This window comes from Telopea speciosissima, chromosome 4 (genome assembly GCF_018873765.1).
Source record: "Telopea speciosissima isolate NSW1024214 ecotype Mountain lineage chromosome 4, Tspe_v1, whole genome shotgun sequence".
In the NCBI taxonomy this organism is placed as follows: domain Eukaryota; kingdom Viridiplantae; phylum Streptophyta; class Magnoliopsida; order Proteales; family Proteaceae; genus Telopea; species Telopea speciosissima.
The window spans coordinates 44,668,675-44,696,358 of NC_057919.1; the positions used below are offsets into that span (position 1 = coordinate 44,668,675).

General features: G+C 42.1%; 1 protein-coding gene and 1 long non-coding RNA gene across 2 annotated transcripts; both read left to right on the forward strand.

The window, feature by feature from the left end:
- The first annotated feature begins 8,410 nt into the window (after window positions 1–8,410).
- Window positions 8,411–23,333, forward strand: LOC122660063. The gene is made up of 3 exons (XR_006332608.1): window positions 8,411–8,608; window positions 17,161–17,165; window positions 23,317–23,333. It is a non-coding gene; the product is annotated as an uncharacterized LOC122660063 (long non-coding RNA).
- Window positions 23,334–23,450: 117 nt separating this feature from the next.
- LOC122657411 (pentatricopeptide repeat-containing protein At5g44230) lies at window positions 23,451–25,637 on the forward strand. Its single transcript, XM_043852108.1, has one exon. The coding sequence runs from the start codon at window positions 23,479–23,481 to the stop codon at window positions 25,426–25,428; it is 1,950 nt and encodes a 649-aa protein (XP_043708043.1). The 5' UTR covers window positions 23,451–23,478; the 3' UTR covers window positions 25,429–25,637.
- Window positions 25,638–27,684: the final 2,047 nt, after the last annotated feature.

The following is a 27,684-nucleotide window of genomic DNA, read 5'->3' on the forward strand; positions in this document are numbered from 1 at the left end:
TTCGATTCCAATTTTCTTAGAAACTAGACTCATAAATCTGCATTTCCTTACAAGGAACCATTATCCAATTATGTCTCTAAGTGAGCTGAAATATCACTTCAAGTTGCTATCCAGAATCGAATCCTTTTGTTGGATAGATTGACCTTTGTTTAATAAAAATATTATAACTCAATCATCCAAACCTCATTTCCTTTGATTCTAATTTTGTTAGAAACTAGACTCATAGAGCTACGTTTCCTTAGAAGGTACCATGTGAAAGAACAAACCCCTGTGGAAACCACAGTAAAAATTCAGCAGTGCTGCATTCTCTGGATGATGCACTAGACAATTGGCCCAAAGGTCCAGTGCAAGCTCCAGTGATGCTAAAACCTGTATTTTTTTATTCCAAGCTTGTGGGAACTGAATCTACTACTTGCAAACACTTCCAATACGTACCTTGGAATTTTAGGAATCATTTCCCATCTTGGAATCCATGTAGGCCCCACCTATATAGCTAAACTGGGCAAGAATCACTTTAAAAATGCATTTTCTTATGGGGCTGCCTAGCCAAATAGGCCCTAGTTCCATAAAAACTATAAATAGGGACCCCAGCTCAAAAATTTAGACCTCTACTGTTCCTAACAGCAGAGGAGAAAAGAGAAAGAAAGAAAGAGAGAAAGAAGGAAGGAGAAGGGAAGGAAAGTTGACCTTGTGGCTTGAGCAGCCTTAGCCGAATTCTTCCACAACCTAAGGTAAGCTCACTAAGCCTAAACCACTCACATAATCATGACCCCATTTCTATTCTCTGATTTTGGACCCAAGAACCACAGTCATATAGCTTGTCTCTATAGGAATCTCTATGGAATCACCACCTAGAGCTCCAAGACTGCTTGGATCATCCATGCATGCCTAGTTTTAGGAAATTTATATGATTCTACACTATTTCAGCTTACTAATATATGCATCTTGAATTCCAGCCATGCGTCTAGCTAGATTTCATGCATGCAGCCCATAGATGATGAGCTAGGAGCATGGATCTCAGCATGCATGAGGTGTTTTGCATACTAGGGCTTAGGATCTTGGCTATAATAAATGTGCATGTCTGCTGTTATGTATATTATGGTAGTTTATTAGGCTGTATGTTTAATCTCAGCCTTGCATACTTGAATTGTTGGATGTTTGAATCCAAACCCATCAACCACTTGGCAAACCCTATTTAGGAATCACCAAAACCATTACATTAGCTTAAGTATAAGCTATACTACCCCCTGATATCATCCCAAATCGAAGATGGGATGAATCCTGCAGCCAAAACCAAGTCCTGAGCAAGGAAACCCGTGTTCAACAAGGACTGGATGATGCACTAGACATTTGGTCCAAACGTTTAGTAAATCGTCCAGCGCTGCTGTACCTGGTCAAAATTGATCTCAGCCTATTAGACCATCACCTGTAGGCCTAGGATAGTGTAGGGGGCATGAAAATCACTTCAAAGCCCTTCCCCAACCATCGTTGTTGATAACCATACCTTAAGTGTATCAGTGGACCTAAAAGGGGTCAGAAACCCAAACTACAACCCAAGCCAAACCTGGGAAAGGAACCATGCTACTGTTTCCCAAAATTGCTGAATAATGAATAAGCAAACCAAAACCAATCTTGGAACTCTAAGACCCTTTTAAGACAGTGTTTGACATGTTCTAATGATCCGATTAACATAGGTTATAACCCCGAACATGAGGTGCAGTGTCAGACATCGATTGAGACCAAGCTAGCTGAAGAACAAGCGGGATTTGCACAAGGTGAGTGGAATTACACCATGGGTGTAGGTGTAACATGACTGATGAGTCATGACAACAATAACAATAATATTTACTGTCTTTATTCATTTAAATTGTTTTATATTCCTATTTGATTCTGATTCATATCTGGTGGATATTGGAATTGAATGTAAATGCTATACATGTGAAAACGCTAGTTTAGATGCCGTAGCCGGGTTGGAAATGAGGCCGGTGGTAGCCCATAGAATGGGATACAGTTGACACCACCCGACTCATACTATGTCATATATAATGCATATGGTTAGAGTATCATCACCCGTGCTACGAACCCTTGCCAACAGGGGTTAAGGTGTTGGATACCACAATTGTATGAGGCCAATACCCCAAAGGGGCATTGGTCATTTAGTAGACTCATCAGGTCATTAGGATAGGTGACGTCGGTTGTTCCATTAGTCAATAAGGTTGGTGGTAGCATAGTGGTAACCTAGAGGACTGGTCGGGCTGACCTTGGGAAGGGATGCTGGAGTTGTCCGATCTTCTCCGACAACTCCATGGGTGTATCGCAGGAAGGGGTTAGAGGCCCAAACCAAGGATATATGTATTGGGGATTTTAGTAGCACTTTTACCTGCCTTAGTTTTGATACTAGGTGGCTTAATAATAATAAAAAACCTCATTTCATATAGGATTCATTTGGTTATGCTTGCATGTGCATGCATGGTTATTTTTCATTCACGGGCTCGGTGGAGCTCACACTCTTGCATATTCTCTTTTAGGTGATTTTGCAGGTACTGGTTTGCCAATGGATGATAAAGTTATTGATGGAACTATAGTTCTTCCTCATGTAGTTGATCTATGGAAATTTTGATATTATTTGAGTTTCTCTCTTTCAAGAAGTGTAATTACCATGACAATGTACTTTTCGAACATAAATAGATACGTATATGGTATAATATAGGTATTTGAGATTTTATTATAATTGATATAAATCATTTATGGGTAGGTCGATCTTCCGTTGCACTTTGATATTCATTTATTATCTTTACCCTCATTGTGTGGTTTGTGACATGTAAGTACTGCTTCTGGATCCTTGGGGATTGGCAGATGTCGTAGGATATCTGAGTCACTTGCCTAAATCCTCCCAGGGGTGGTTTGGGGCGTGACAATACGAGATTCTCCCATTATAGCTTAGTCCCTCTTTGTCTAGAGATCCTTTTTGTGGTGTACCAAGAAGAGCATCTAAGAACTTTTGTCCTTTGATAAAGGTATGTAAAGCAGTCGTCAATTTTTCATTCTCATCTTCAAGCCTTGCAATATAAGAATGTAAGTCATCTACTTTATTATGTAATAAAATGACTTCTTTTTCAAGATTGGTTTTGGTTATCTTTAGTCGTTGACTAGTTTCATATAGTGCTTCAAAACCTTTCTCAATGTCATTCTCATCAATGTTATCAGTAGCTATATTATTACATAGATCACTATATTTAGATGCTGTGATATATCCAGAAGTTGCCTCATCAGTGTCTTCCTCTCGAGTAAGTGCCACAAGTGCTAGATTGCTTTGTTTATCATCGGACTCCTCTTCTTGTTCTTCTTTGCTAGAGTCCCAAGAAATTTATGTAGCATAGGCTTTCTTCTTTTCTCCAGGCTTTGGACATTCAGTTCTAAAATGTCATGGCTTTCTACATTCAAAGCAAATAATATCCTTTTTGTTAGTAGATACAATTTTTTCTTTGGATGGAAATTTACCTTTTTGTTCCTTGGAAGAGCTTCCTTTGTTGAATGATCTTCCTCTTCTTTTGAGAAATTTTTGAAATTTTTTAGTTATCAAGGACATTTCTTTATCAGAGAAGGTGATGTTGTCTTCCTTCTCACTCTCGTCATTAGATATATTTGACATTTTGAGTGCGATGACTTTCTTCTTGAGTTCCTTTGTCTCAGCATGTTTTTCATCTTCATTCAACCCAACTTCATGAGTTAGTAAAGAACCCAATAATTCATCCATACTTATCTTTTCAAGATTTTTGGCTTCTTTGATTGCAGTTACCTTTGGTCTCCATTTTAGGGATAGTAAATTGAGGATCTTTTGAACATTTTCTGATTTGGTGTAGGTTTTTTCAAGACCCTTCAGCTTATTAATAATGTTAGTAAATCTTAAAAACATGCTAGCAATATTCTCATTTTCTAACATCTTAAATAGTTCATATTCATGAACAAGTTTGTCTATTTTAGATTTTTTTACTTTTGAGGTTTCTTCATATGAAACCATAAGTGTATCACAAATTTTCTTAACTATCTCACATATAGCTATCTTATTAAATTCAGAATCGCTCAATGCATATTACAAAAAGGTGATAGCTTTATAATTATATTGAATTTTCTTCTTTTTCAAGGGAGTTAGTTCAGATGTGTTCTTTAGCACGATTTCACTAACTACTATTTTAGAGTATAGGTGTGGTCCATTTTCAATCACGTGCCACACATCAAGATTGTGGGCATATGTGAAATTCCTGAATCTAATTTTTCAATAAGAAAAATTGTCTCCATTAAACAACAATGGTCTTGATATATTCAGCACTTCAAGTGTAGTAGGGTAATGTAATCCCATTGATCTTTTCGACTTTTAAAGTAAGCTCCCGCTCTGATACCAAGTGTTGGATAACCTAGAAGGGGGTAAATAGATTACCTTAGTGGAATTTTTATTTTTTTAAAATTATACTAGAGTTTTAAGACAATGTAATTTAAAGTAAATTAAAACAAGAGAAACACAAGCATTTATAGTGGTTCGATTCAACCTTGAGTCTACATCCACTCCTCTCAACCTTGAGAGAATTCTACTAATCTTTTTCCTTTCAGTACAATAGGTGGGAAAAACATCTTTACAAATCTTTTTACTAAGATAAGAGGATCCTACAATCTTTTAAGGATACGAGAATCCCACAATCTTTTAAAGATAAGAGAATCCCTTACAAAACCTAAGTACAGTCTAGCAAAATGTAAGCACACCTTACCTGTCTAGCGTCAACCAGACTCAAGAGTAAGAAAATAATTAAAAAGAGAGATTAAAAGGAAAATATTACATAAGAGAAAGCGTTCTAAGTTACTTTATGCAATGCAATTGTGAGTGTGCAATGAAAAATATGAAGATGCTTGACCTTTGAGCTTTATACTAGAAGAGGATAAGTCTTTGAGTGATGATGTTAAGCTTGAGTGACTAAGCTTTCTTCTTGACTTGAAAATACTAGCACTAAGAGCTTGTATTAACTTTTTCACTTCATAATAAAGTATTCTTTTGGATTGTAGTGATGGTCAAAAGGTCTGACACGATTGGTATTTATAGGCATAATTTAATACTAAAAAAATCATGTGTCAAAATTACTCTAACGGTTATAAAATGGCTAGTTTTTAGCTCAAAAGGTCAACCGCTTGGTTCTGTCGGTCGATTGCTAGATATAGCCGTTGGGAAAAATAGAGCCGTTAGGACTTTTAAGTCCAAGTGGTCAATAGCCGGTCGACTGATTGTGGGACCGACAGGCATTGGGCGACTATTTGGGGGAACTGGTTGAAACCGGTTGCTCACTATTTCCAGCGATCGATTTGGCTCTGCATCCAGTCAATTGGTTGTCCAACCGATTGGGATGTAGGCATTTTTCCAGCCTGTCTCTGACAGTCTTTGGTCCAGTCTTTTCCCAATGAATGCTAAGGACTTCTAGGGTCTTTAAGTACCTTTCTAGAGTCTCTATATGATGCAAATGCAATTTTATTTATACGTATGCAATTATAATTATGAAAGTGTGTGCATGTGTATGTGCATACGAGCATCTTCAACTTGATTTCTTCTTTACAAGATGTTCTTCAATCTTCAAATAGTCTTTTCTTCAAGAGCTATTTATCTTGGAGATTCTTTATAGGTCTAGGCTTTGTCTTGAACTTCCTCGTGAATTAAGCCTTGACTCGTTCTTCTATAATATTACATTAAACTTGTTGACATAATAAAACACAATGGCTTGTGCCAACTTATTTTTTATCATCAAAACATTTATAGAGGGAGTGAATCATTTTCCCAACAATACTATTGGCTAGTCCAATCACCCTAGCCAGCGCAGACCAAACTATTGGCAGTAAAAGCACTACTGCGGTACAACTGATGGAGCCACCTGTGCAGGTACACCTCTATCCCCCCATACTCCGGTGTCCCTGAGCAAGGCACTGGCGAGTTTTCGCTCAATCCGATAAGGAAGTGTTCGTAAAATCACTTCTTTGACCTACAACTGTTGCACAGTCTCAGTCAAAGAGGGGCATTATATAGACACCTCATTTTATCTTTTCCCCCGGAGGTTTCCCGTAAGTCCGTAACGATGATGAGCACCCTCTAAGGCCTAGAGCTAGTGAATCTATGGATGTAGCGTCAGTGTGCACTATCCAAATCCGTATACCGATCGTTCATTCCCCTTGCCAGAGCCCAAACCAGAGTCTCTAAGCCCTCCAAGAACCCTTGGAAAGGCTAGCCTTGACCCAGACCCCTTGGAACCAGCCTAGCCTAGCCTAAGACATGGCCCAAACAGCCCTATCGACACTGTAACCCACATCAACACTCAAAGGCTCCGAGTCAACATTGAACCCACCTGCCATCGACATCGAGCCATATCCTTTCACTGTCAGACAGTCTATCTCTATTGTCTATCCTATTTCGATATTCAGACAATGACAATCGACAGAAGATCCATTACCCTTGATGCCGAGTCCTGTTCATCGACAGCTACTCGATGTCAATTCTAACCCACTTCGATGTCGACTCAGGTAATTTCAGTGTCGAATCTCTACAAATTTGAGAAGCCCAAACTTGCCATGTTTAGCTCCGATTGCGATTCCTTTTAAGACCTAGCTTATTTTTGGCACCTTGAATCCCAATCTTGGCTCCCTTAGGCCCCAAGAAATGTTACCTAAGGCAATAAAACACATGCCACCCTTCCATTGGTCCTTAACTTAACTTTACACCCACCGTTGAAGCAAAGACCCCCCTTTTGGATGATCTAGATGAACCTAGCCATACCTATATGAATTTTGGAGTGCATACACTATCACACCTCAAACCACCCCCTGGGAGGATTAGGTAGGTGACCCGAATTGCATTGTAGCAATCCGCCAACTTCCAAGAATCTAGAAGCAGTTAATCCATGTTACATAATGTAAAACTCAGAGTGCTGCGAAAAGCTATATTTACATTAAACATTTAAAAAGGAAAAGTAAACAATGGAAGGGAATATATATACAACACAGTATCTGTTCATTCACTCTCTCACTCCCAGAACACAAGTAGCTCCTAACTCTATCAGATATAGTTTTATACAAAGGAATATAAACAGGGCAAGGTAACCTGAGCCCTAAAAACAAAGCTATAAAACAAAAAGGGAAACTCCAACAAAACAAAATGAGTTCCAAGACCAAAATAGAGTCAGCAGCACCCTTCACAGGTCATCCTCAGCTACCACCGAAAATACTCGTACCAGCGGTATGACCTGCATCTGGGTCCATACCAATATTGTCATAACCACCATAGCTCGCCTCCGGGAGATAAGCCTCCCCGCCACAATAACATCCACCTGTAGGATCATCTAACATAAACATATATAACAGAGTGTGAGCTCCACCGAGCCTGTGAATGAAACATCACCATGCATGCACATACAAGCACAACCATATAAGTCCTACATGAGGTGCATTTCATTTTATTTATTAGCCACCTAACATCACAGTTAAGGCGGGTTAGTGCTACTACAATCCCCAATACATGTATCCCTAGTGTGGACTTTTAACCCCTTCCCGTGATACACCCATTGAGTTATCGGAGAGGACAGATCAGCTCTCGTATCAATCACCAAGGTCAGCCTGACCAGCCCTTTGGGATTAGCTTGTGAGGCATCCATCCTTTTTTCACATATTATATTTATTTTCTCTAGCTTATAGCCCATATCATTTCTCTTTTCTTTTCTTTTCATTTCTTTTCTTTTCTTTTTCCTCTTTCATATGGTCACCCTCACAGGCATCCAGCACCTTAACCCCTGTTGGCAAGGGTGCATAGCACTGGTGATGAAACTCTAGCCCAATGCATCGATATAGCATCGTATGAGTCAGGTGGTGTCAACCGCATCCCATTCTACGGGCTACCACAGGCCTCATTTCCAAGCCGACTACGGCATCTAGTCTAGCAATTCACATTTAGCAATCAATGTCCAATCACAGCATTCACCAGAAAAATATTCCTTATTCAGTAGAATTCTCAGTAATTGAATTAAGTGAATAGTATAATAGTATTAATATAAATTGTGTTAACATATTAGCCATGTTGCATTTACATACACGGTGTAATTTCACTCACGTTGTTTTGGTCCTATTGGTTCAGCTGTTAGTTCTGTTCCGGTTGGTGTCTAACTGTGCATCTCGAGCACGGAATCAACACCTAATTTATCAGATCATAAATGTGTGTCAATTAATATTTAAAGTTGTATTAATATTCTTGTGTTGGTCTAGGCTTACTGGTCTGACTCTGTGTTTATACTGATGTTACTTGGAATTCTTTGGGCTTTGCACTGTGCTTTTGGGTCTATCTCCCGGTGTATCATCCAGAGATGTGGAATTCTATCTGACTTGGTATAGATAGGACTAACAAAATCGAATAGAGTTCTTTTTGAATCACTTCGCCCCTTTTTTGTTTTGGTTATTTTTTATTAATTTTCTTATTTCTAAACTAAATATATATTAATATATTATTTCATTTTGAAATGGCTTACTTTTGATTATTTCAATTGAAGTTCCAATAAGAAAGATACTTATTAGAATTAGGTCCGAGGTAACAGTATAGTTAGCCAATACATGGCCCAGACAGTCATACAAACCAGTACCCAGGTCAACAGTTCAGCAGAATCCATTACTGGGCATAGCTACTTGGCCCTATGGGGCCCACTTGGGTACCTAAGGTATGGAGGACAGCAAACATAAGTGGAGAGGGGTATTTTGGTCATTTACCACCTCATCACATAGTCCCTAGGTCACTGGTGAAGGTCCAAAAAGATAGGACACCAATTGAGCCCAAAATATATCTCTGGGAGTTTCACTGGGTGATTGGGCCAATCACCCAGTGCATCGCCTAGAGCCTATTTCAGATGAGTTTGAGCAGTTCTTCTTGGATTTTGTAGTAGGGGCTTCCATGGCATTGATCATGGAGGTATGAGGGATGGTCATGAACCATAATTGGAGTATAATCCAATGGTTCCAATGGTTTTGGGTTTGGTTTTCCCATTTGGAAGCCAGGAGCTGTTCTGACAGCACAGAGAATAGCTGTCCAGGCTGAGCTCAAGCCTAAGGATTCTGTTTGGACTGCATGCAAGGCCTCTTTTACATATACTTTCATGGTGGGACACTGATCCTATGCTAAGGTAAGTAAGGATCAGCTTGCATGTAAAGATCCATGCCCAGACTGCCTATTCTGGGTGCAACTGGGCTGTGCAGTCAGGCACAAAGACTGGTTTCAGTCTCAATAGTTAAACAACAGCAAAACATGCTATGATATGATCAGATCTTACATGCAATGGCTTTGCATGTTAGATCTGATGCATCCCAAGGCAATCCCAAAGTGTTCTGAGCATTACTAGCCAGATACACCACCAACAGAGCAGAGATCAAGATACTAACACAAAGAACAACAGCATATAGAGGTAAGGATGATTACCTAGAGGTGATATGCAGCTGATTCAATGTGTAGATTGGCAGCATAGATCCTTCTTCTCCTTCTCTCTTCCTTTCGTTCTCTTCCTCTTCCTTTTCCTTCTCTTTCTCTCTTTCAGCTACATCAACCAAAAATGAAATGAGGGGCTGCCCCTCCTATTTATAGGATTGGCCCCACTAAGGCATGTTTGGCCTTAGGCTCCCCTCTCCCAAAATGCATTTTTAACTAAATTCTAAGCCATTCTGGCTGCACAGGTGAGGTCCACATGGTTCCAGGGGTGGGTAATGGTTCCTAAAATTCTCATCTATTCCTAGAGGGTGTTCATGTTCTGTATAGGTGGTCCCCACATGTCTAGAGTCCAAAAAACTCATTTTAGCCACTCTAGGCGATTCTCTAGGCCTTTAGGCCAATCACCCAGTGCATCGCCCAGAGAATGCAACATTGTTTTATAGGCCTTGGGCTTGCACAGGTGCTTGGCCCATGGCCTGGGCATTGCACCAACACCTCATCCAGGGTCTGACACACAACTGAACAGGTGTGGGCCCACAAATATGGATAGAAGAGAGAGTACCTGGAGTTGATGCAGTACATCATGCTGTCGGCAGTGCAGCTACATGGGTTTGCAATCCATCTTCTGATAGGTATATAGGAGAATAACCTCGGGGGTTCTCCATTGAATTCAACCACTGGAGTGATGCTCCACAGTGTGTTTGGGTGGCTGGTCAGAGATCCCTGTCCTTCATCCAAAATTTCAATCAGTCAGGGGCAGGTTTGACACACACCCCTATACATCTATAAATACATCCCACCTCACGTTGAGGAGTGTTACATGAACTTTACATGCACTTCGCTTTGCCTAAATCCTAGTTCAAAGATAGTGCTACCTGACACCAACACCCGTACTTAGCTTATAATCCTATTTGAGACATTATGGTCAAGATTTGGAGACACCAATCCGGTAATCTCGGCTTGACAACAAAGTGTTCGCTTACAAAGAGACAAGAGAAGCCCTTTACAAGCGGCAAAACTTGCTCAGCGTATAAATCTCCTACGTTACAAAAGGGAAACCTCCACACCTCCATTTTGATATTCTTCTATCAGGTAAGTTTTCTTTTCATTCTTGAGCTTTCCTTGATTTACGTGGTTTTCACCTTTTTGTTTCATTTTACATCTCCAAAGGAGAGAAATCCCATCTTCCTAGATGGTGAACACTCGTACTCTCGTGTCCTTTACATTACATTTATGCTGCATCTAACCTCTACGCATACATATCTCCATGACCCCCATCTCCCGTAGTCTAAGACTCCCCCATGCATACATCTATATCAATCTCTTATCATGCATGTACATATTTCTTTACTTTATTCCCGATTTCTACGCCGTTCCATGCATATACATTGACTTAACATCTTTGTTTTCATACTCTTCTCTTATTCATGTTTAGATTAGAGTCGATCATGTTTAGGTCCCATAGGTCTTTGAGCCCTTTATTTTTCATTTCTGTATACTAACCCTTGCCTTACAGCTGAACCTCTGGGTATTTATATCTCCATCTTCCCTATATTTTACTTTTGTAAAACGATAATGGGTTGGGCCCAATTAGTGCACCCACAAGGGGCTGGCCACCCGAGACCCGAGCTCTGGAGGGGGCGGTCACTTGATTGACCAACCCCTCCCCCTTTCCAATTCGGTCTAGACTTCTAGTGGAAGTCGACCAAGTAAGAGGGGTGCCCAAGGTTTTACCTATACATAAGTATTAGGCTTAAACCCTAGGATATCGATTTTCATATCTTTGAGAAGTTGTTCTCTCCCTCTCCTTCAAGTTCTGTGTTCTTCTTGGGATTCCATCCTGGCCTAGGGTTTTGTAGTGTGAATTTCTCTTGTGGAGAAGCCTGTAGAGATCATGATCTACTCATAACTGCAAGCCACATTCGATCATCCCTTCCGCTGTGTTTCCACTCTGTTCAGGTAAGGTCTAAACCTCTATGATTAATGGATTGGAATGCTCATATACTAATAGTGGTATTAGAGCTAATTAGGGCTTGTTGTTCGCATTATTTTTTGGAGAGATTTTTTTTTCCTTCTTCCCCTTCCCCTCTCGATCGACCCTCCTTGGCCGCGCGGCCTTGGTGCACGGCGCGGTAGCAGCGCACGGCTGCTGTTGCTGCCATGTGCAAGGCGCACCACAGCCAAGGGCCAGCCGCATGCGACAACGGCAGCAGCCGGCCTCGGCCAACGACTGCTGCGACCGCGCACATCAGTGGCTATGGTCTCTGTGGTTGTGTGTTTTTTTTACTTGGTAGCAGGTGTTTTTATTTTTTAAAAAAATGTTGAAAGGGGGCAGCAGCCATGCTCGGCAGTGGCCAAGCACGGCTGCTGCAATCGTTATAAAAGTGAAAAGGAAGAGGAAGAAAGAAAAAAAAAAAGTTTTTTGATTGAATCATGATTGTGGCGGATGATGTCACGGGGGGAGAGATGAATTTTGGAATCATAATTTTTTTTACCAAAAAGTAATGGTTGGTTTTTAAAAGGATAGTGATTAAAATCATGATTGGTTTTAAAAAAGAAAATTCCATAATCTCTTGTCACCCTCTCCCCTATGCCCGCTAGCTATAAATAAAAAAAAAACAACTTGCTGCCATGCTTATTTGGCCGTGCCCGTGACTTTTTTTTTAAGGATCTATTTTTTTAGGGTTTTTTGGGAAGGAGATGGGTGAAGTGGGAATCCCTTCACCCATTCCCTTTCTTTTTCCCTAATTGGGCTTATATTTATGGTTGTGGTCCGGTTTTATTTTTTGGGTTTTCATTGTTTCCTTTATATTTAACTTTGCTATTATGTGTTTGCAAATTTCAAATTAGCAATTATAAACCCCCCCATTGCCGTCCAGACTGGTTTGACACTACCATTGGGGTAATGCTGTCAAACACCCCATCCCATACACACCATGTGTTTTTTGATTATTTTTTATTTTCATGGGATGGATTTTGTACTTGTTAAGAGATATGTTTTTTTTTTCGATGTATGTGCGTTAGAGTTGGTACCTAGAAGTGATGCAAAGTACAGTGCTCGCCGGTAGTCTGTAGTAGGATTCGTGAATATAAAAGTCGATTGTAATTTTTTAATATTTTATTTTGAGAAGCCATGTAATGGCTACTACACTGCGTATCACAACCTAGTATCGACTCGGCATGTCACTTCAAGTACCAAACTGGGTCTCTTTATTGAGTCCCTTGCACACCCGTATGTATGGTGCATTAAATTGTGGTTAGGAGATGTCATTTCCTCTTATTTTTGTTTAAAATCAATTAAAGTTATATGTCCCCAGACCCACACAATGTGAGATTTGATTAAGAGCCTAGCAAAGTGTTTTGTCTCCCCGTGTGGGAAAGGGTACCATTAATTTTAATTAGGGTTTCTTGAACAAATTTGGTTTATGAATGTATACTAAATGTCCTCCCTTGCACATTGTAGTGATGGCCTCTAAGAGTGTAGTTGCTGACCTTAACCAAGGCAACAAGTTGGATGGTACCAACTATGACATGTGGCACTGAAAGGCCAAGTTCTTGCTTTTTGAGCAAGATTACCTTGAACTCTTGATCACTGAAATGACCCCACCCAAAGTGGGTACTACCGCCCATCACCATCAAGAAAAAGAGGCTTACGACAATTGTTTTAAGAGATATCGTTGTGTGCGCTTTCTTATGTTAAACACGATGCACGATGATCTCATCGACCAATATGAGAAGTGCGAGACTGCCAAGTCCATGTGGGACCAAGTAAAGCTCGACTGTGGTGGTACATCCACTACCAGGCTTAGGTCCATGACCTTAAAGTTTGAGATGTACCATAAGGACCCCAAGCATACTATGGTTGAATACCTCAGGGTCGTGAAAGACATGATCCAAAAATTTGATGATGCTGGGGTACACCTTACCGATGAGCAGCAAGTACAAGCCGTCATCAGGACGCTGCCTGATTCCTGGGAGCAAATGAAGATAGTTCTAACACATAACAACACTATCAAGACTTTTAATGACATTGCCGCTCATGTGGAACTAGAGGCGGAGCGCCTAGAAGCGACCTAATCACAAGCCATTGTCGCCCAAGCGGGGCAGCACAAGAGACAGAGGACCACTGGGAATCAGGACCAAGCTCAGAATGCTGCGCCAACTGGGCGTAAGACCACTAAGCACCGACATGGCAAGTGAGGTAAAAAGAAAGATATCACCAAGGTCAAGTGCTATAACTACCAAAAACTGGGGAACTTCACTCGTAACTGCACTGAAGCGAAGCAGGTACCATTTCTGCCTCTCTCTCTCCTTGTAGTTTTGTATGTACACACGTTTTGGTTGCCCAAACCCAATCTGATTGGATTGTGGATACATGTGCAATAAGACACATAGTGCGAGATCGAGGAGGGTTCGTAGATTATAGAAAGATTTCGGATGGCGCCCAAAGTATCTACATGGGGAATGGCACAAGCTAAGCAGTTCGAGGAGTTGGTACCTATCAGCTCACCTTGCGCACTGGGCGCATCTTGCTACTTCATGATGTGCTATACGCACCAGAACTCCAACATAATCTACTTTCTGTTACTGCATTATTAACTTTAGGATATTCCTTTATTTTTTATGGTAACTCATTTGAGATACAATTAGATGGTAGTGTTTTTGGATATTGTAGACTTGAGAATGGTTTTGTTAAATTAGATTTAATAATTCTTGTTGTTTTCTCTTCATCTTTTGTAATTGATTCTAATACTAGTCCTGATTCAATTACATGACATGCTAGACTAGGACACATAGGTCAAGATAGGATGGGACGGATAGCTTGAGAAGGCCTTCTTGGCTCACTCGCTAAAGTCAACCTACCGACATGTGAGGCCTGTTTAGCAGGTAAGGCCCACCGAAAGCCTTTTGGAAAGGCCAAACGATCAACCCAGACCCTACAACTTATCCATTCAGACATCTACGGACCAATGAATGTGAAGGCATGTCATGGTGCTTCCTATTTCTCACCTTTATTGACAATTACTCACGATTTGGTTATGTCTATCTGATCGCTCACCGCTACAAAGCGCTAGATTGCTTCAAACGCTTTATAGCAGAGGTTGGGAATCAACAAGGCAAGAGTTTAAAAATCTATGCATTGACCGAGGACGCGAATATTTGTCAAATCACTTAAAGAGATGTGTGAGGAAAAAGGAATCACCAGACAGCTTACTATTCCCAGCACCCCGCAACAAAATGGTGTAGTGGAGTGGAGGATTAGGACGCTTTTAGATATGGTTAGATCGATGATGACGTAGGCCAACCTCCCAATATCTTTTTGGGGGGATGCTATGTTGACCGGCCTACATCTTTAATCGCGTGCTGTCACAGTTAGTTCCTTCCACTCCCTATGAATTGTGGAAAGGCACAAAGCCTACTATGCGACCATAGGGTTGTGCAGGATATGTTCATAGTACCTCCCATAAGTTTGGAAAACTTTGCTCTAGAGCTAAAAAGAGTATCTTTATAAGTTATTCTGATACCTCGAAAGGCTATGTAGTGTATGGTGAACATCAAGATGGAGTAATGATAGAGAGTGAGTCCCACGATGTGGATTTTCTTAAGACCGATTTCCCTAGCATCAATGATGCTAGCAGAGACCTTGATCTCTTTGAGATAGAAACTGATGAAAATATTTCACCTACTCTTGGCAAGGGTGAGAAATTAAACATTCATTAAGAGATCGCCATAGAGGGTGAGAGTGATCATCAGCCCAGTGGGAGTGCACTACCTAATGAAAGCACACAACCCACGGGGTCAAGAACCCTCTGTGCATAAAAGTGCATGTGGACACGTTCGTCGACGTTGTTTTGAGATTGAAGGGGATGTAACCCTCGTCTGTGTCTCAAGGGACGAGGATGATCTAGCCTCAGTGAGTGAGGCACTCTCTTCTCCAACTAAGGAAATGTGGCAAGCTGCTATGGAAGACGAGTTGAGTTCTATGAGTAAGAACCAAGTCTAGGAGTTAGTTGATCTTCCACCTAGGCGCAAGGCCATCGGGAACAAGTGAAAAGCAGACGGATCAATTGATAAGTATAAGGCACATCTTGTAGCGGAGGGATATACCCAAAAGGAGGGTATAGACTATGATGAGACGTTCTCCCTTGTGGTGAGAATGGCCTCCATATGTCTCATTCTAGCCATTGTCGCAAAGTTGATTTGGAACTCTACCAAATGAACGTTAAAACTACTTTTCTCAATAGAGAACTGGATGAGGAGATCTTTATGGCTTAACCTGTGGGCTTTGAGAAGAAGGGACATGAGTGCAAAGTATGTCGTCTCAAATGTTCCATCTATGGCCTTAAGCAATCGTCTAGGCAGTGGTACATTAGATTTCACCATGCCATTATCACCGCAAGTTTTGACATGATTGAAGAGGACCACTGTGTGTACGTTAAATGGTCCAAGGCAAGGTTTCTTATCCTATCTTTATATGTTGATGATACCTTGTTGGCTGGGAATGACATTGAAATGATTGTCGCCACTAAAGAGTGGTTGTCCTCTATTTTTTAGATGAAGGACATGGGTGAGGCCAACTTTGTGTTGGGTGTGAAAATTGTTAGGGACCGCACTAGGAGACTTCTTAGTTTGTCTCAAGAGTCTCACATAAAGAAAGTCCTAGAGTAATTCCATATGAACAACTTAAAACCTGTTGACACCCCAATGGACAAGGCATGCATTTTGAGCCTAGACCAATACCCTAAGAGTGATGAAGAGAGAAACCAAATGTTTAAAATACCCTATGTAGCGGTAGTAAGCAGTCTGATATAAGCGATGATGTGCACGTGTCCACATATTTGCTTTGTCATTGGCATGGTGAACCGTTACCAGAGTAACCCAGGGCTAGTTCATTGGCAGACAATAAAGAGAATACTTTGATACCTACGTGGCACTACAGACCTCTTGCTCACCTTCAGTGGTTCAGACTTGAGACTGAGAGGCTATAGTGATGCTGATTAGGCTAGTGATAGAGACGAGCGCAAGTTCACTTCAGGGTATGCGTTTGTCCTGGGAGGTGGGGCTGTCACTTGGAGTAGTAAGAAACAGACCTACATCGCCCTATCCATGATGGAGCCGGAGTACGTCGCATATTCGGCAGCTGTACAGGAGGTCATTTGGCTCAAAAGGTTCTTGTAGAGACTTAGTGTTTCTGCTCACTCAGACGACGTAATGCTTATACACTACAATAGCATGATAGCACTTACATTTGTAAAGGACCCCAAATTTCATGGTAGAGCCATGCACATTAACATACTGTCACACCCCTATCCCAAGCTTATGCGTCAAGCACAGTCAAGAGGGTGATTGGGATGTACATGTCACCCCAAATACCTACCAAGATCAATGACATAGTGTCCTGGCGCATGATAATCACCCAAGGCCCACCCAATAGTTACATTGAGCAAAAGAAAATACAATTCCAATATTTGTCAGAGTCATAATGAGTGGAAGCATTAATTATATAAGTAGTTACAATATGTTCAGCCATCTAAGTGATAACATAATAATAGTACTGTTGTCAGTTGACCATCACATAACTATTCAAAAACTATAATAAGTTATTACAAAAAAGGTCTAAAACGGGTACAACACCCCAAAAGAATCAAAAGTTAGGGAAGTATCCCTGAAAGTGTTAGTGCCCATAAGCATAATCATCACAGGGGCAACAGTCGCCGTGTTCCTCCGACACGTACCCAAGTTCCTCTGTCCCAATACAATCATAATCTGCAGGCTGTGCATCCAGACTGGCCAAGTAAACATCACCTGCATCAAAGTCTAAAAAGTTGTGTACACATGAGGTTAGCTCCACTGACCCAGTGAGGGGAAAGGGGAGTGCACATACATACAATCCCACATAGTCTATGATGCATGAAATGTTAAATTTATATTTTCCCCCTAGCAAGCAATCTAAGTCATGGCATATGCTACTGTGATAACTCGAGAGACACTGAGGGTCACTTATCCTATCGCCCCAGTGAAACCTCAATTATCACATGGGACCTGCGCCGGTAGAAGCCATCATGACCACCCAGTGGTAGACCCTAATAGCCATCACTACCCTTGTCCTGGCCTCTCCCACCTCCACAGACCACAGGTGCTCAGGCTATCCAACACCTAAACCCCTGTTGGCAAGGGTCGTAGCATAGGGTACAGTAGATCCTAATCACAGATATACTACATGCAATTCTATCATCCCGAGAGGTATTCCGGGTGCATCAACATCCCATTCCATCTAGTACCCGGGTACCAGCACGGAACGGCACATACAGACCAGGATGACAAGCACAGAATTATAATATTCATGACAGTCATGGGATTTCGGTACCAGTGTAACCGGCACCGTAACCCAATATCACAATATGAAACATCATGCTCACATCACATCAAGTCATATCCACAGGTTTCACATGCAAAATGCAGCATGGCAAGAATGAATATAAACATAGAAATCAATATATAATTTTAACTAATGCATCCCTATAAATATATATATCAATCCCAATCATCACCCAAAGCCCACTCATCGATTGCTTGATTGTCCACCGGGGTGTTTGGAAAGGTTTGTTCTAAGGCACACACTTTTGTGCAGATTTCAAGGTCTGAGAAAGCATGGGAACGGTGTTAGAAGTATATAGATGGGTCCCATAAAAGATCCTAACAAAAGAAGGTGATTTGGGCCAAGACAACAGGAACGGATGAAAGAACGGAGCCAGCCGGGTGAATCCGATCGTGGATCCGCCCAGGCCCTGCCCTGAAAATATATGGAACGGACTCACGGGCGAATGAGGAACGTGAGTCTACTCGTAGACCCGTTCCAACCCTGAGACACGCCCGAGAGAAACTTAAGGATTCTGGGTTTCGGGCGGATTCACATAGGTGGGTCCACTCGTAACTCCGCTCTGAAGGAGAGCCTTATTAGGCTGAACGGATTAACGAATGGATACACGACAGTGAGTCCGGTCATTCGTCCGCTGCCCCTCATTTGAACAGCTGCGAAGAGCATCACTTCCAGCCCTTCATTATGAATCCATTAGAGTCCTGGGGTAGGGAAGATGAGCTCAGACCTTCGTTAGAGGTCCAATACATGAAATCCAACAAGAATCACATAGGGTTTAATGGACTTGGATCCATTCCCAAGGTTTCTTTCAAACCTAAGCTAGGTTTAGAATGTTTGAACAGCATAAGGTCATTCAAAACCATAAATGCATAAAAGAGGGGAATAGAGGCTTCAAAGGGAGGAATTTATGAGGTTCCATGGATTCTCAAGAGAACCCCAAAGCTTGGAACCGATCTCCATAGGTTCTCCAAACCCAGAAATGAAAGAGAGGAAGAGGTAGGTGAGGCCATTACCTCAAGGTTGAACCAATCGATGTCCTCCACCTCCGTAGCCTCTCAAGCCCTTCTTCTCCAAGCCTTCAATGCTCCCTCAGCTCTATGGTTTGGGGTAGGTAGAGAAGTAATAAGGTTTAAGGGTTAAGTTTTGGTCTTAAAACTAATCTCCCTCTTAAGGTCTGTTTGGCCTAGAGCTTAATGAGCCAAAACTCATTAAAAAGGCTTACTTAGCCTATGGGTCCACCCAACGGTGACCTATAACCCAAGGAAAGACAAGGATGAGGCCAACCTTGTCCAACAGACTAAACTAGGGTGCCCGAGGCACGGGGTGTAGGTCCCACACATGGAAAATACACAAAACCCAAAGATAGAATAGGCGGACTAATGGACGGATGCAGTGCTGATGAGTCCGCTTGTGCGTCTACTGTTGCTGTAAGGGCAACAACAAAGGGAAAAAGGTAGGGCTTTGACCCACACTTCAGGGTCGGCTAGAGTAAGAGACAGTATCATGTACAAGATTAAATCTTACCCCTTGACCGTCACGATGTGTCCTTCGTGATCCCGAATAGCTTCCCGATCGCGATACTAAGCTCATCGCCAAAGGAGGTATCTAACTGTGGGGACACAGGATAAGCCCTTCGGTACTCCTCACTTTGAGGACTCGTGCTGGGAGGATGATCGACAAAATCACCATCGACAAACCTCCCCACTGCTGGTTTAGGAACCTCTCTTCCACCGGTAGGCCCGTGAGGTGGTCAACAATCTTGTGGCTAGGTTTTACCATAAGTGAAAATAATTCGCCAGGGTACACGGTAGCAGAATCTACACGTCACACGAGAGAGAACACATTAATAAATATTAAATCTGGGCACGGGTATAACACATACGGTATCACTACATTCGAGACATGGTAGTGTGAGGTGAAGTTGTTCTGTAGCATATCTGCATTGGCAATATGTTGGCTGATCCTTTGATGAAGCCCATTGCCAGAGATGTTTTCCTAGTTACATCCGCTGTCTCGCACCAACTTTCTTTCGCTGCGCTATCTCTTCCATCTAATCTGTGCTATCTCCTTGCCTGCCCGGGGTCTTCCTCTTTAGTAACGGATTGGTACATAGGAACATTAGTAGAATGTCCCCGAAAAAGCTAGAAGGAAAAGGTACCCCAAAGCATTGAAATATTATATTTAAGATATGGTCTCATATTTACTATTTGAACAATGAACATCTCGCGGCTTCTTACCCATCCCACCTCCCTAACGGCTACATCAAAGCAGAGAGGCAAGGTGCTCAATAGATTTTCTCAGCTGCACCGTAATCAATGTAGATTGAGAATCTGCGATAAGCGATCATCCGAAGCATGTTAGGAACTTGGGACTCAGGCGGATTTGATATATATTTTCTTTGGAAACACTTTGTTTGTGATAGAAATTTATCTGTATTTCTCTTACATTTATTAATGAGCATATATTTGTTTGAGTAATCTTGTGCGTATATATTCATTGTTTGTAAAGTTGTCACCAGGCATGGAATCGACCCACTCACACGGGTGATTCGCCTCGACGCTAGGGTATAGTGAGCGAATGAGCCCATGAGCAAGTGTGCTCTATAGTGCCTTAGTTAGAGCTAAGATGAGACCTTTACATGGTCCAACTTGGAAGACACCACACTTCCAAATAGCCTGCTAGAAGCCAGATGTGAGGTTCTAGGCAGAAACCATGAGGGTGACTGCACTAGAGACTTAGGTTAGGCGCTTAGAGTAGCGACTAGACTAAGATCTGTATGGCGTTTATTTATTGCGAGTGACATGCCCACCCTAGTGGGAGTTATGCCATAGCATGCATATCATACTGCATGTGCTCATGATGACCGATAGTGAAAGTGACCGAATGGATCCCTGCTTCGTCACTGTGTGAGCCACGTGGATTATATTAATCCCATAGTACCCTTATTACCTGAGACGATGTCATGAAAAAGACACCCAATGATGCTACTTTGATGTTCTCCTTAGGATCATGGATGATACAATCTAGCGGGAAGCGATTGGGAAAGCTGTTGGGGAAATTTTGATTGACATGAGGGGCTCAGGGAAAACCATCGGACGTTACACCTTTGTTTTGTGACTCATTGCCCGGGCGACTTATCGTATTTGTGATCGACACAGTCATGAGTACATTACATACAAAGGATTAATGCTGCTCATCACGAGGGGTCAAGAGTGTTAGATCTGGTGTAAGTGGATTGTTTGGGGTATTTTGAGACTTTTGAGAGTGATGTACTATGTTGGCTAGATGGAAGTTTGATATAGTACTCCTACCTTGTATCATCTTGACAGATCGCACGTCCCATTACTTATATGGAGGATAATGCGGAATGAGAGAAACTTGGATGCATAATTAAATTTATGCACCCTGTGTGGGTGAGTAGGAGATGTAAAACGATAATGGGCTGGGCCCAATTAGTGCGCCCATAAGAGGCTGGCTGTGCGAGACCCGAGCTCTGGAGGGGGTGGTCACTTAAGTGACCAACCCCTCCCCCTTTCCTATTCGGTCTAGACCTCTAGTGGAAGTTGACCAAGTGAGAGCGGCACCCAGGGTTTTGCCTATAAATAAGTATTAGGCTTCAACTCTAGGATATCGATTTTCATATCTTTGAGAAGTCGTTATCTCCCTCTCCTTCAAGTTCTGTGTTCTTCTTGGGATTCCATCCTGGCCTAGGGTTTTGCGGTGTGGATTTCTCTTGTGGAGAAGCCTATAGAGATCGTGATCTGCTAGTAACTGCAAGTTGTATTCGATCATCCCTTCCACTGCGTTTCCACTCCCGTTCAGGTAAGGTCTAAACCTCTATGATTAACGGATTGAAATGCTCATATGCTAACAACTTTCTTACAGTTTTGCTTGCATTTTACATTCCCCAAAAGTATGTTATGCCATAACCTATGCCCAGCAATAGAAAGACCGGCAAGTACGGGCGGACTGGGATGCCTAATACCTTCCCCAGATCGTAACTTGACCTGTACCCAGACCAACAGACCAATTGTCCCCAATGGGCATCTCATGAGAGTCATTACATTTATATCTGGGGTCCTAGACCCTCCTCTAGGTGGCGACTCCCCTACATACAATTCATTCACCCCTCTCTCTTTCCCCCCAAAGAGGGATGAGGTGGAGGACACGTGGCAATCCACCGCCATGATCGTTTGTCCTCACAGGAGTAAAAATGCCTTTCTTCTTCTTCTTCCTAATTATCACCAATTAAATTATTTTCATCATTTTCTAAACTGCTTCTATCATTCCCATCATTCAAAATGTCACTATCCCCAGTTCCATTGCCTTCCCCTCAATTTTGTCCCCCACCAATGAATGCATTATATGAATCTTCTAAAAATTAAAATCTATTCCCCGTTCCCTACACTCAAAAGAAATAATGATGATAACAATAATGTCCTTAGATAATAGATAGCCACGAATCAAGATTTGTACAATTGAAGCATGTATTATTTAAAAAAAAAAAAAAAAAAGAGAAAATATTACCTTATTAGTCGATCGACAGGGTACTCGGTCTACTCAGGATCTGCCTCTCGTACTTGTTCAATCAACAATTATCAGTCGACTGACTGGGTGGTCGGTCTACCTGTCACTGGTTTAGTATTTCTGATAAAAAAAAAAAAAAAAAGCATACGGTTGAGCTGGTCTTCTTCTTTAAAAACAAAAACCCCATCTTTCAATTCTTTTACCTCGACTGCTGAGCTGGTCTTCTTCTTCTTATTTGGTGTTCAAAACCAAAAAGGAGAACGAACTGAGAAGAACCACATCTGGAATACAGAAAGGAAAAAGAATGGAAGAACGAAAGGAGAACGAAAGGGAGAAGAACAACCTAGTATAGAAAACACATTTCTTTTGCTCCTGGGAAAAATGGAGAACAAAGCACTTCCATCCGCAAGTACTATGTCAAAACAAGGTGGAGGAATAAGGATACACAGACCAGGCCAGGTCAGACCCCAAGTTGAGTCACGAGTCCCATGTCTGGTTTATTTTTTGGGTTCAACCAGCTGTCTTTTTTTATTAGGTATGCAACCGGCTGTCACATGACAACAGGTAATGAGTTTCCAGGTTATTTATAACTCAACGGTTGAGATTAATCTGACATCAAATCTAGCGTTGTAAATGATTCCGGTGTGAATATGGACGCAACTCCGCAATGTTGCTACCGCTTGCCCAACAAAAAAATCTCATACGACCAACAACTGCTTAGCTCAGTTGGTGAGCCATGGTGCGCTTCATGCCTATGCTCACCAAGAGGTCTCGAGTTCGATTCTCTTGGCTGGTATCTTATCCCCTCCCCGGTTCGACCCCCCCTTCTATCAAATATATATGTAAAGCTCCCAATTACCAAAAAAAAAATCGTATGAGATTTTTTTTTTTTTTTGGTAGAAAAAAAAACTCATACGATTAGATTACGAAACATGGCAGATGTGCAGTTGGTCTCAAAGTTTGGGTCCCTGTGATGTCATGTGGCAAATTTTTTTGTTTGACAGACCACATAGAAACTACATATCATGTTTTCAGGGCGATTATATTATAAGCACTCTCGATTTGTATCAAAATCTTCAAAGCTATGTTTGCGATTTCCTGGAATAAAACTGGTCTTTCACTCTGTTCTCGCGGTTTCCATTCTCAACTGCAACCGGAAACCTTCGTTCCATTTTCCCAACAACAATTCCAGCGTAACCTCATAGAATCTCAACTAGTCTCTCTTCTTCACGGCTGCAACGATGTCAACCAGCTCAGGCAAGTCCACGCTCACATCATCCGAAAGGGCCTCGATCAATGCTGCTTCGTTCTTGCCAAGTTCATCCGAATTCTCACCAAATTCAATGTCCCCATGGATCCTTATCCTCGCCTCGTCTTTGATCAAGTCCGTCGCCCGAATCCATTTCTTTGGACTGCATTAATTCGAGGTTACTCTCTCTGTGGCCCCTTTAGTGAGGCAGTTCCGCTATATAACTGTATGAGGAAGGAAGGTACTAGCCCTGTTTCGTTCACTTTCTGTGCTCTCTTTAAGGCTTGTGGGACAACCCTTGATTTCGATTCTGGTAGGCAGTTGCATTGCCAGACTATTTTGATAGGTGGGTTTGAATCGGATCTCTATGTTGGTAACACTTTGATCGATATGTATTTGAAATGTGGATTTTTGGAATATGGACGACGGATGTTTGATGAAATGATTGACAGAGATGTGATATCGTGGACATCGTTGATAGTTGCTTATGCTAAGAGTGGAGATATGGAAGTTGCAGGAGAATTGTTTGATGGGTTGCCTGAGAAGGATATGGTGGTGTGGACTGCAATGGTTACAGGCTATACCCAAAATGCAAGACCAAAGGAGGCATTGAGATTGTTTGAGAGAATGTGGGAGGCCGGTGTGGAAACAGATGAAGTGACGTTGGTGGGTGTTATTTCTGCTTGTGCCCAATTAGGTGCTGGGAAGTACGCTAGATGGATCCGGAATGTTGCTGTGCACACGGGGCTTGATCCGACCACAAATGTTGTTGTGGGCTCCGCTCTGATTGACATGTATTCCAAGTGTGGCAGCGTGGATGAAGCATATCAGGTGTTTGAGATGATGAGGGAGAGAAATGTGTATTCTTACACTGCAATGATCGTGGGGTTTGCAATGCATGGGCAGGCTGATGCTGCAATGAGGTTGTTCCATGAGATGGAGCAGACAGAGACGAGGCCAAATAGAGTTACATTCATTGGGGTCCTCACTGCATGCAGCCATGCAGGGCTTGTTGAACAAGGGCTGCATTTGTTTGCAAGCATGCAGGAAGTTTATGGGATCACACCTTCAGCTGACCACTATGCATGCATGGTAGATCTTCTTGGTCGTGCTGGGCACTTAGAAGAAGCCTATGAGCTTGTTAAAACAATGGAAATTGAGCCCCATGGTGGTGTGTGGGGAGCATTACTTGGAGCATGTCGTATACATGGGAATCCTGATATTGCTGAGATTGCTGTCGGCCATCTGTTTGAGCTTGAACCAAATGGTATTGGAAATTATGTATTGCTTTCCAACATTTATGCATCAGCTGGAAGATGGGATGATGTTTCACGTGTGAGAAAGTTGATAAGAAAGAAAGGTATGAAAAAGAATCCTGCATGCAGCTGGGTAGAAGCAAACAATGGAGTAATTCATGAATTCTTTGCGGATGACATGACTCATCCAAGGTCTAATGAGATCAAACAAGCTTTAGAGGAACTTTTGGAAAGATTAAAGCTTGCTGGGTACAAACCAAACATCACCTCTGTAGTTTATGATGTGAGTGACAATGAGAAAGAGCAGTTGCTAATGAGGCATAGTGAAAAGTTGGCTTTAGTGTTTGGGCTACTAACTACTAGTGCTGGCAGCTCCATTCGGATTGTGAAGAACCTAAGGATATGTGAGGACTGTCACTCATTTATGCGTAGTGTGTCTGGGATCACAAGGAGGGAGATTGTAGTTAGGGATAACATGAGGTTCCATCATTTCCGAGATGGATTGTGCTCCTGCAGTAATTTCTGGTGATTGAAGCAGAACTTCCAACTCCATCAGAGGTGTTGGACTACCCTACTTAAGTTATTCCTTAGTGTAACATAAAATTATCTTCTGGCCAATTGTTGCATGTGCTAATCCAAGCTGATCATCTCAAATTGATTGGTACTCCTACTTTCACTGAACCAGAAAAAGGTCCTATCATTCATCAATAACCCATTCTTTATAATATGGCCTGCTCATGATGATTGATGATGTGTCACTAAAAGTTTGTTCGACAGATGGATGACATGTGGCAAGTCTTAGAGTTGGTTAATAAAGGAATAGGGCTCAGAACTTATTCCTGGAAGCCTTTGGAACCAGGGATGGCTAGTCTGCTATTCCATAGGATGTAAAGCGTCTGACATAGGCACCAGGATAGCACAGATCATATCTAATCATCCTAGGGAAACGAGGAACGGACCTGTATCGTCCACGTCCCTGTTACATCCCGTCTCAACGTATCAAGTCATGCTACATTTCGACAACATTTATGAAAGGCGTGCTTAAGGTGATCTAATAATATCCACCGAAAGGATTGATTATCTTCTGACAAGCCCTTCCGCATTTAAGCTATGCTTGCGTAAGCGGACCAATCTTGGGTCGTATAAGGGCTCAACGTCCCATCATGTCACATCACGACATAACCTCCCGTTCTTCTATAAAAGTTAGATGAAGACACTTGATGAGGTAGACTAAACTCGAACTCTCATCTTAGAGCCAGTTCTGGACGTAATTTGACTACGATCGAAGAACCCTGATTTAGTTCTACGTTTCCTCTCAAACCTGTCTCTCCCTCTTGACTGGTTGCTCTGAGAATTGACTTAGGCATCAGAGGATTACACCAGGGCTTGCCCTGGTTCACCTCTGGTGTTCTCTCTCTTTTGTGCAAATTGGTGCATCTGATGGCCTACACGCCACCCGTTAAGTTTTCGATAGCATCAGTTTGGCGCCCACTGTGGGGCTTCTGTCCTCATAACTACCATCTTCAAACCCTTGAGAGAGCATTGTGAGAAAAGAAACATGGTTCAGAGTAGGGGGCACCAAGCCACCTCTAGACAAAATGAACAGCCAAACCAAGAGAGAACCCTACCATGTTCCTCAAAACTCTCCTGATATCCAAGCAAATAAAGTTCATGGTACGGAAACTTTTCCTACCAATAGTGCTCATGATGCTCCAATGACTCGAGTAGAGTTTAATCATCTGGACCAGCGACTTTACCATATCGCTAAAACCTTGCAAGATTTTTCCCATTTCATTGCTCAACAAAGGAATCTGAATCTCCATGTTGAACACAGTAAAAGTGCTTCAACACCACGAGCGCGTGTCTGTGGAAGCCAAGCGAACGCTGCACCAACCCTCTTAGAAGCTGGAGTTGAAAATGGAGCTCGTACTGACAATCAGTTAGGATCGGAGAAAGAACTTCCTCCATATACCCAAGAAGGACGATTGAGAAAGGCAGCAAGTGAATAAAGAAGGCGGCTAACTCAGCAAGAGCGCTCCACCAACAAGACAGCTTTCACCGACACAGTTATTACTGTTCCTCTACCAACAAATTTCAGGATGGCTGTTATTAAGCCAAACATCGGCTTAACAGATCCACAGGATTTTTGGACTGTTTCGAAGCTGTGATGGCCTTAACAAGTGCAGGAGACGCCCTTTTAGCACGAGTGTTCACTACAGTCTTGGAAGGCTCGACTTTGGTTTTGTTTACTCACCTTCCTAAGAAAATCATCAGTAGCTTTCGCGAGTTAGGTGAAGCTTTTTACCCATCATTTTATGAGCAGCAAGACTCATCGTTGATCTTTGGTTAGCTTAATGACGATTCGACAACGATTCGACGAATCGCTCAGGCATTAACTTAGACGCTTCACTCAAGAAAGCGTGTTGGTAAAAGACTTGGATTCCCACATCTCCTTCGCCACTCTTCTAGTAGGGATTCAAGACATCGAGCTTGCTAAGTTAGTAGCAATGGAATAACAAAAAGACCTCACAGAGTTGTTGTATTGTTTTAGACAATTCATCAACCTGACAGAAATGATGGAAGCCATAAAAGGTAATGAAGGAGTTACCCTGGAGAAAATAAGGCCTCATGAAGAACAAGAAGTAAAAAACAACCGACAGGACAAAAGGCCACGCCAAGACCAGATATAAGGTCAGCCAAGAAGCCCCCTCAGGCCTGAAGCCAGGTATACTCCCCTGACCCATTCTCATATGAATATTTCAATGCAAATTCATGATCAGGGCAT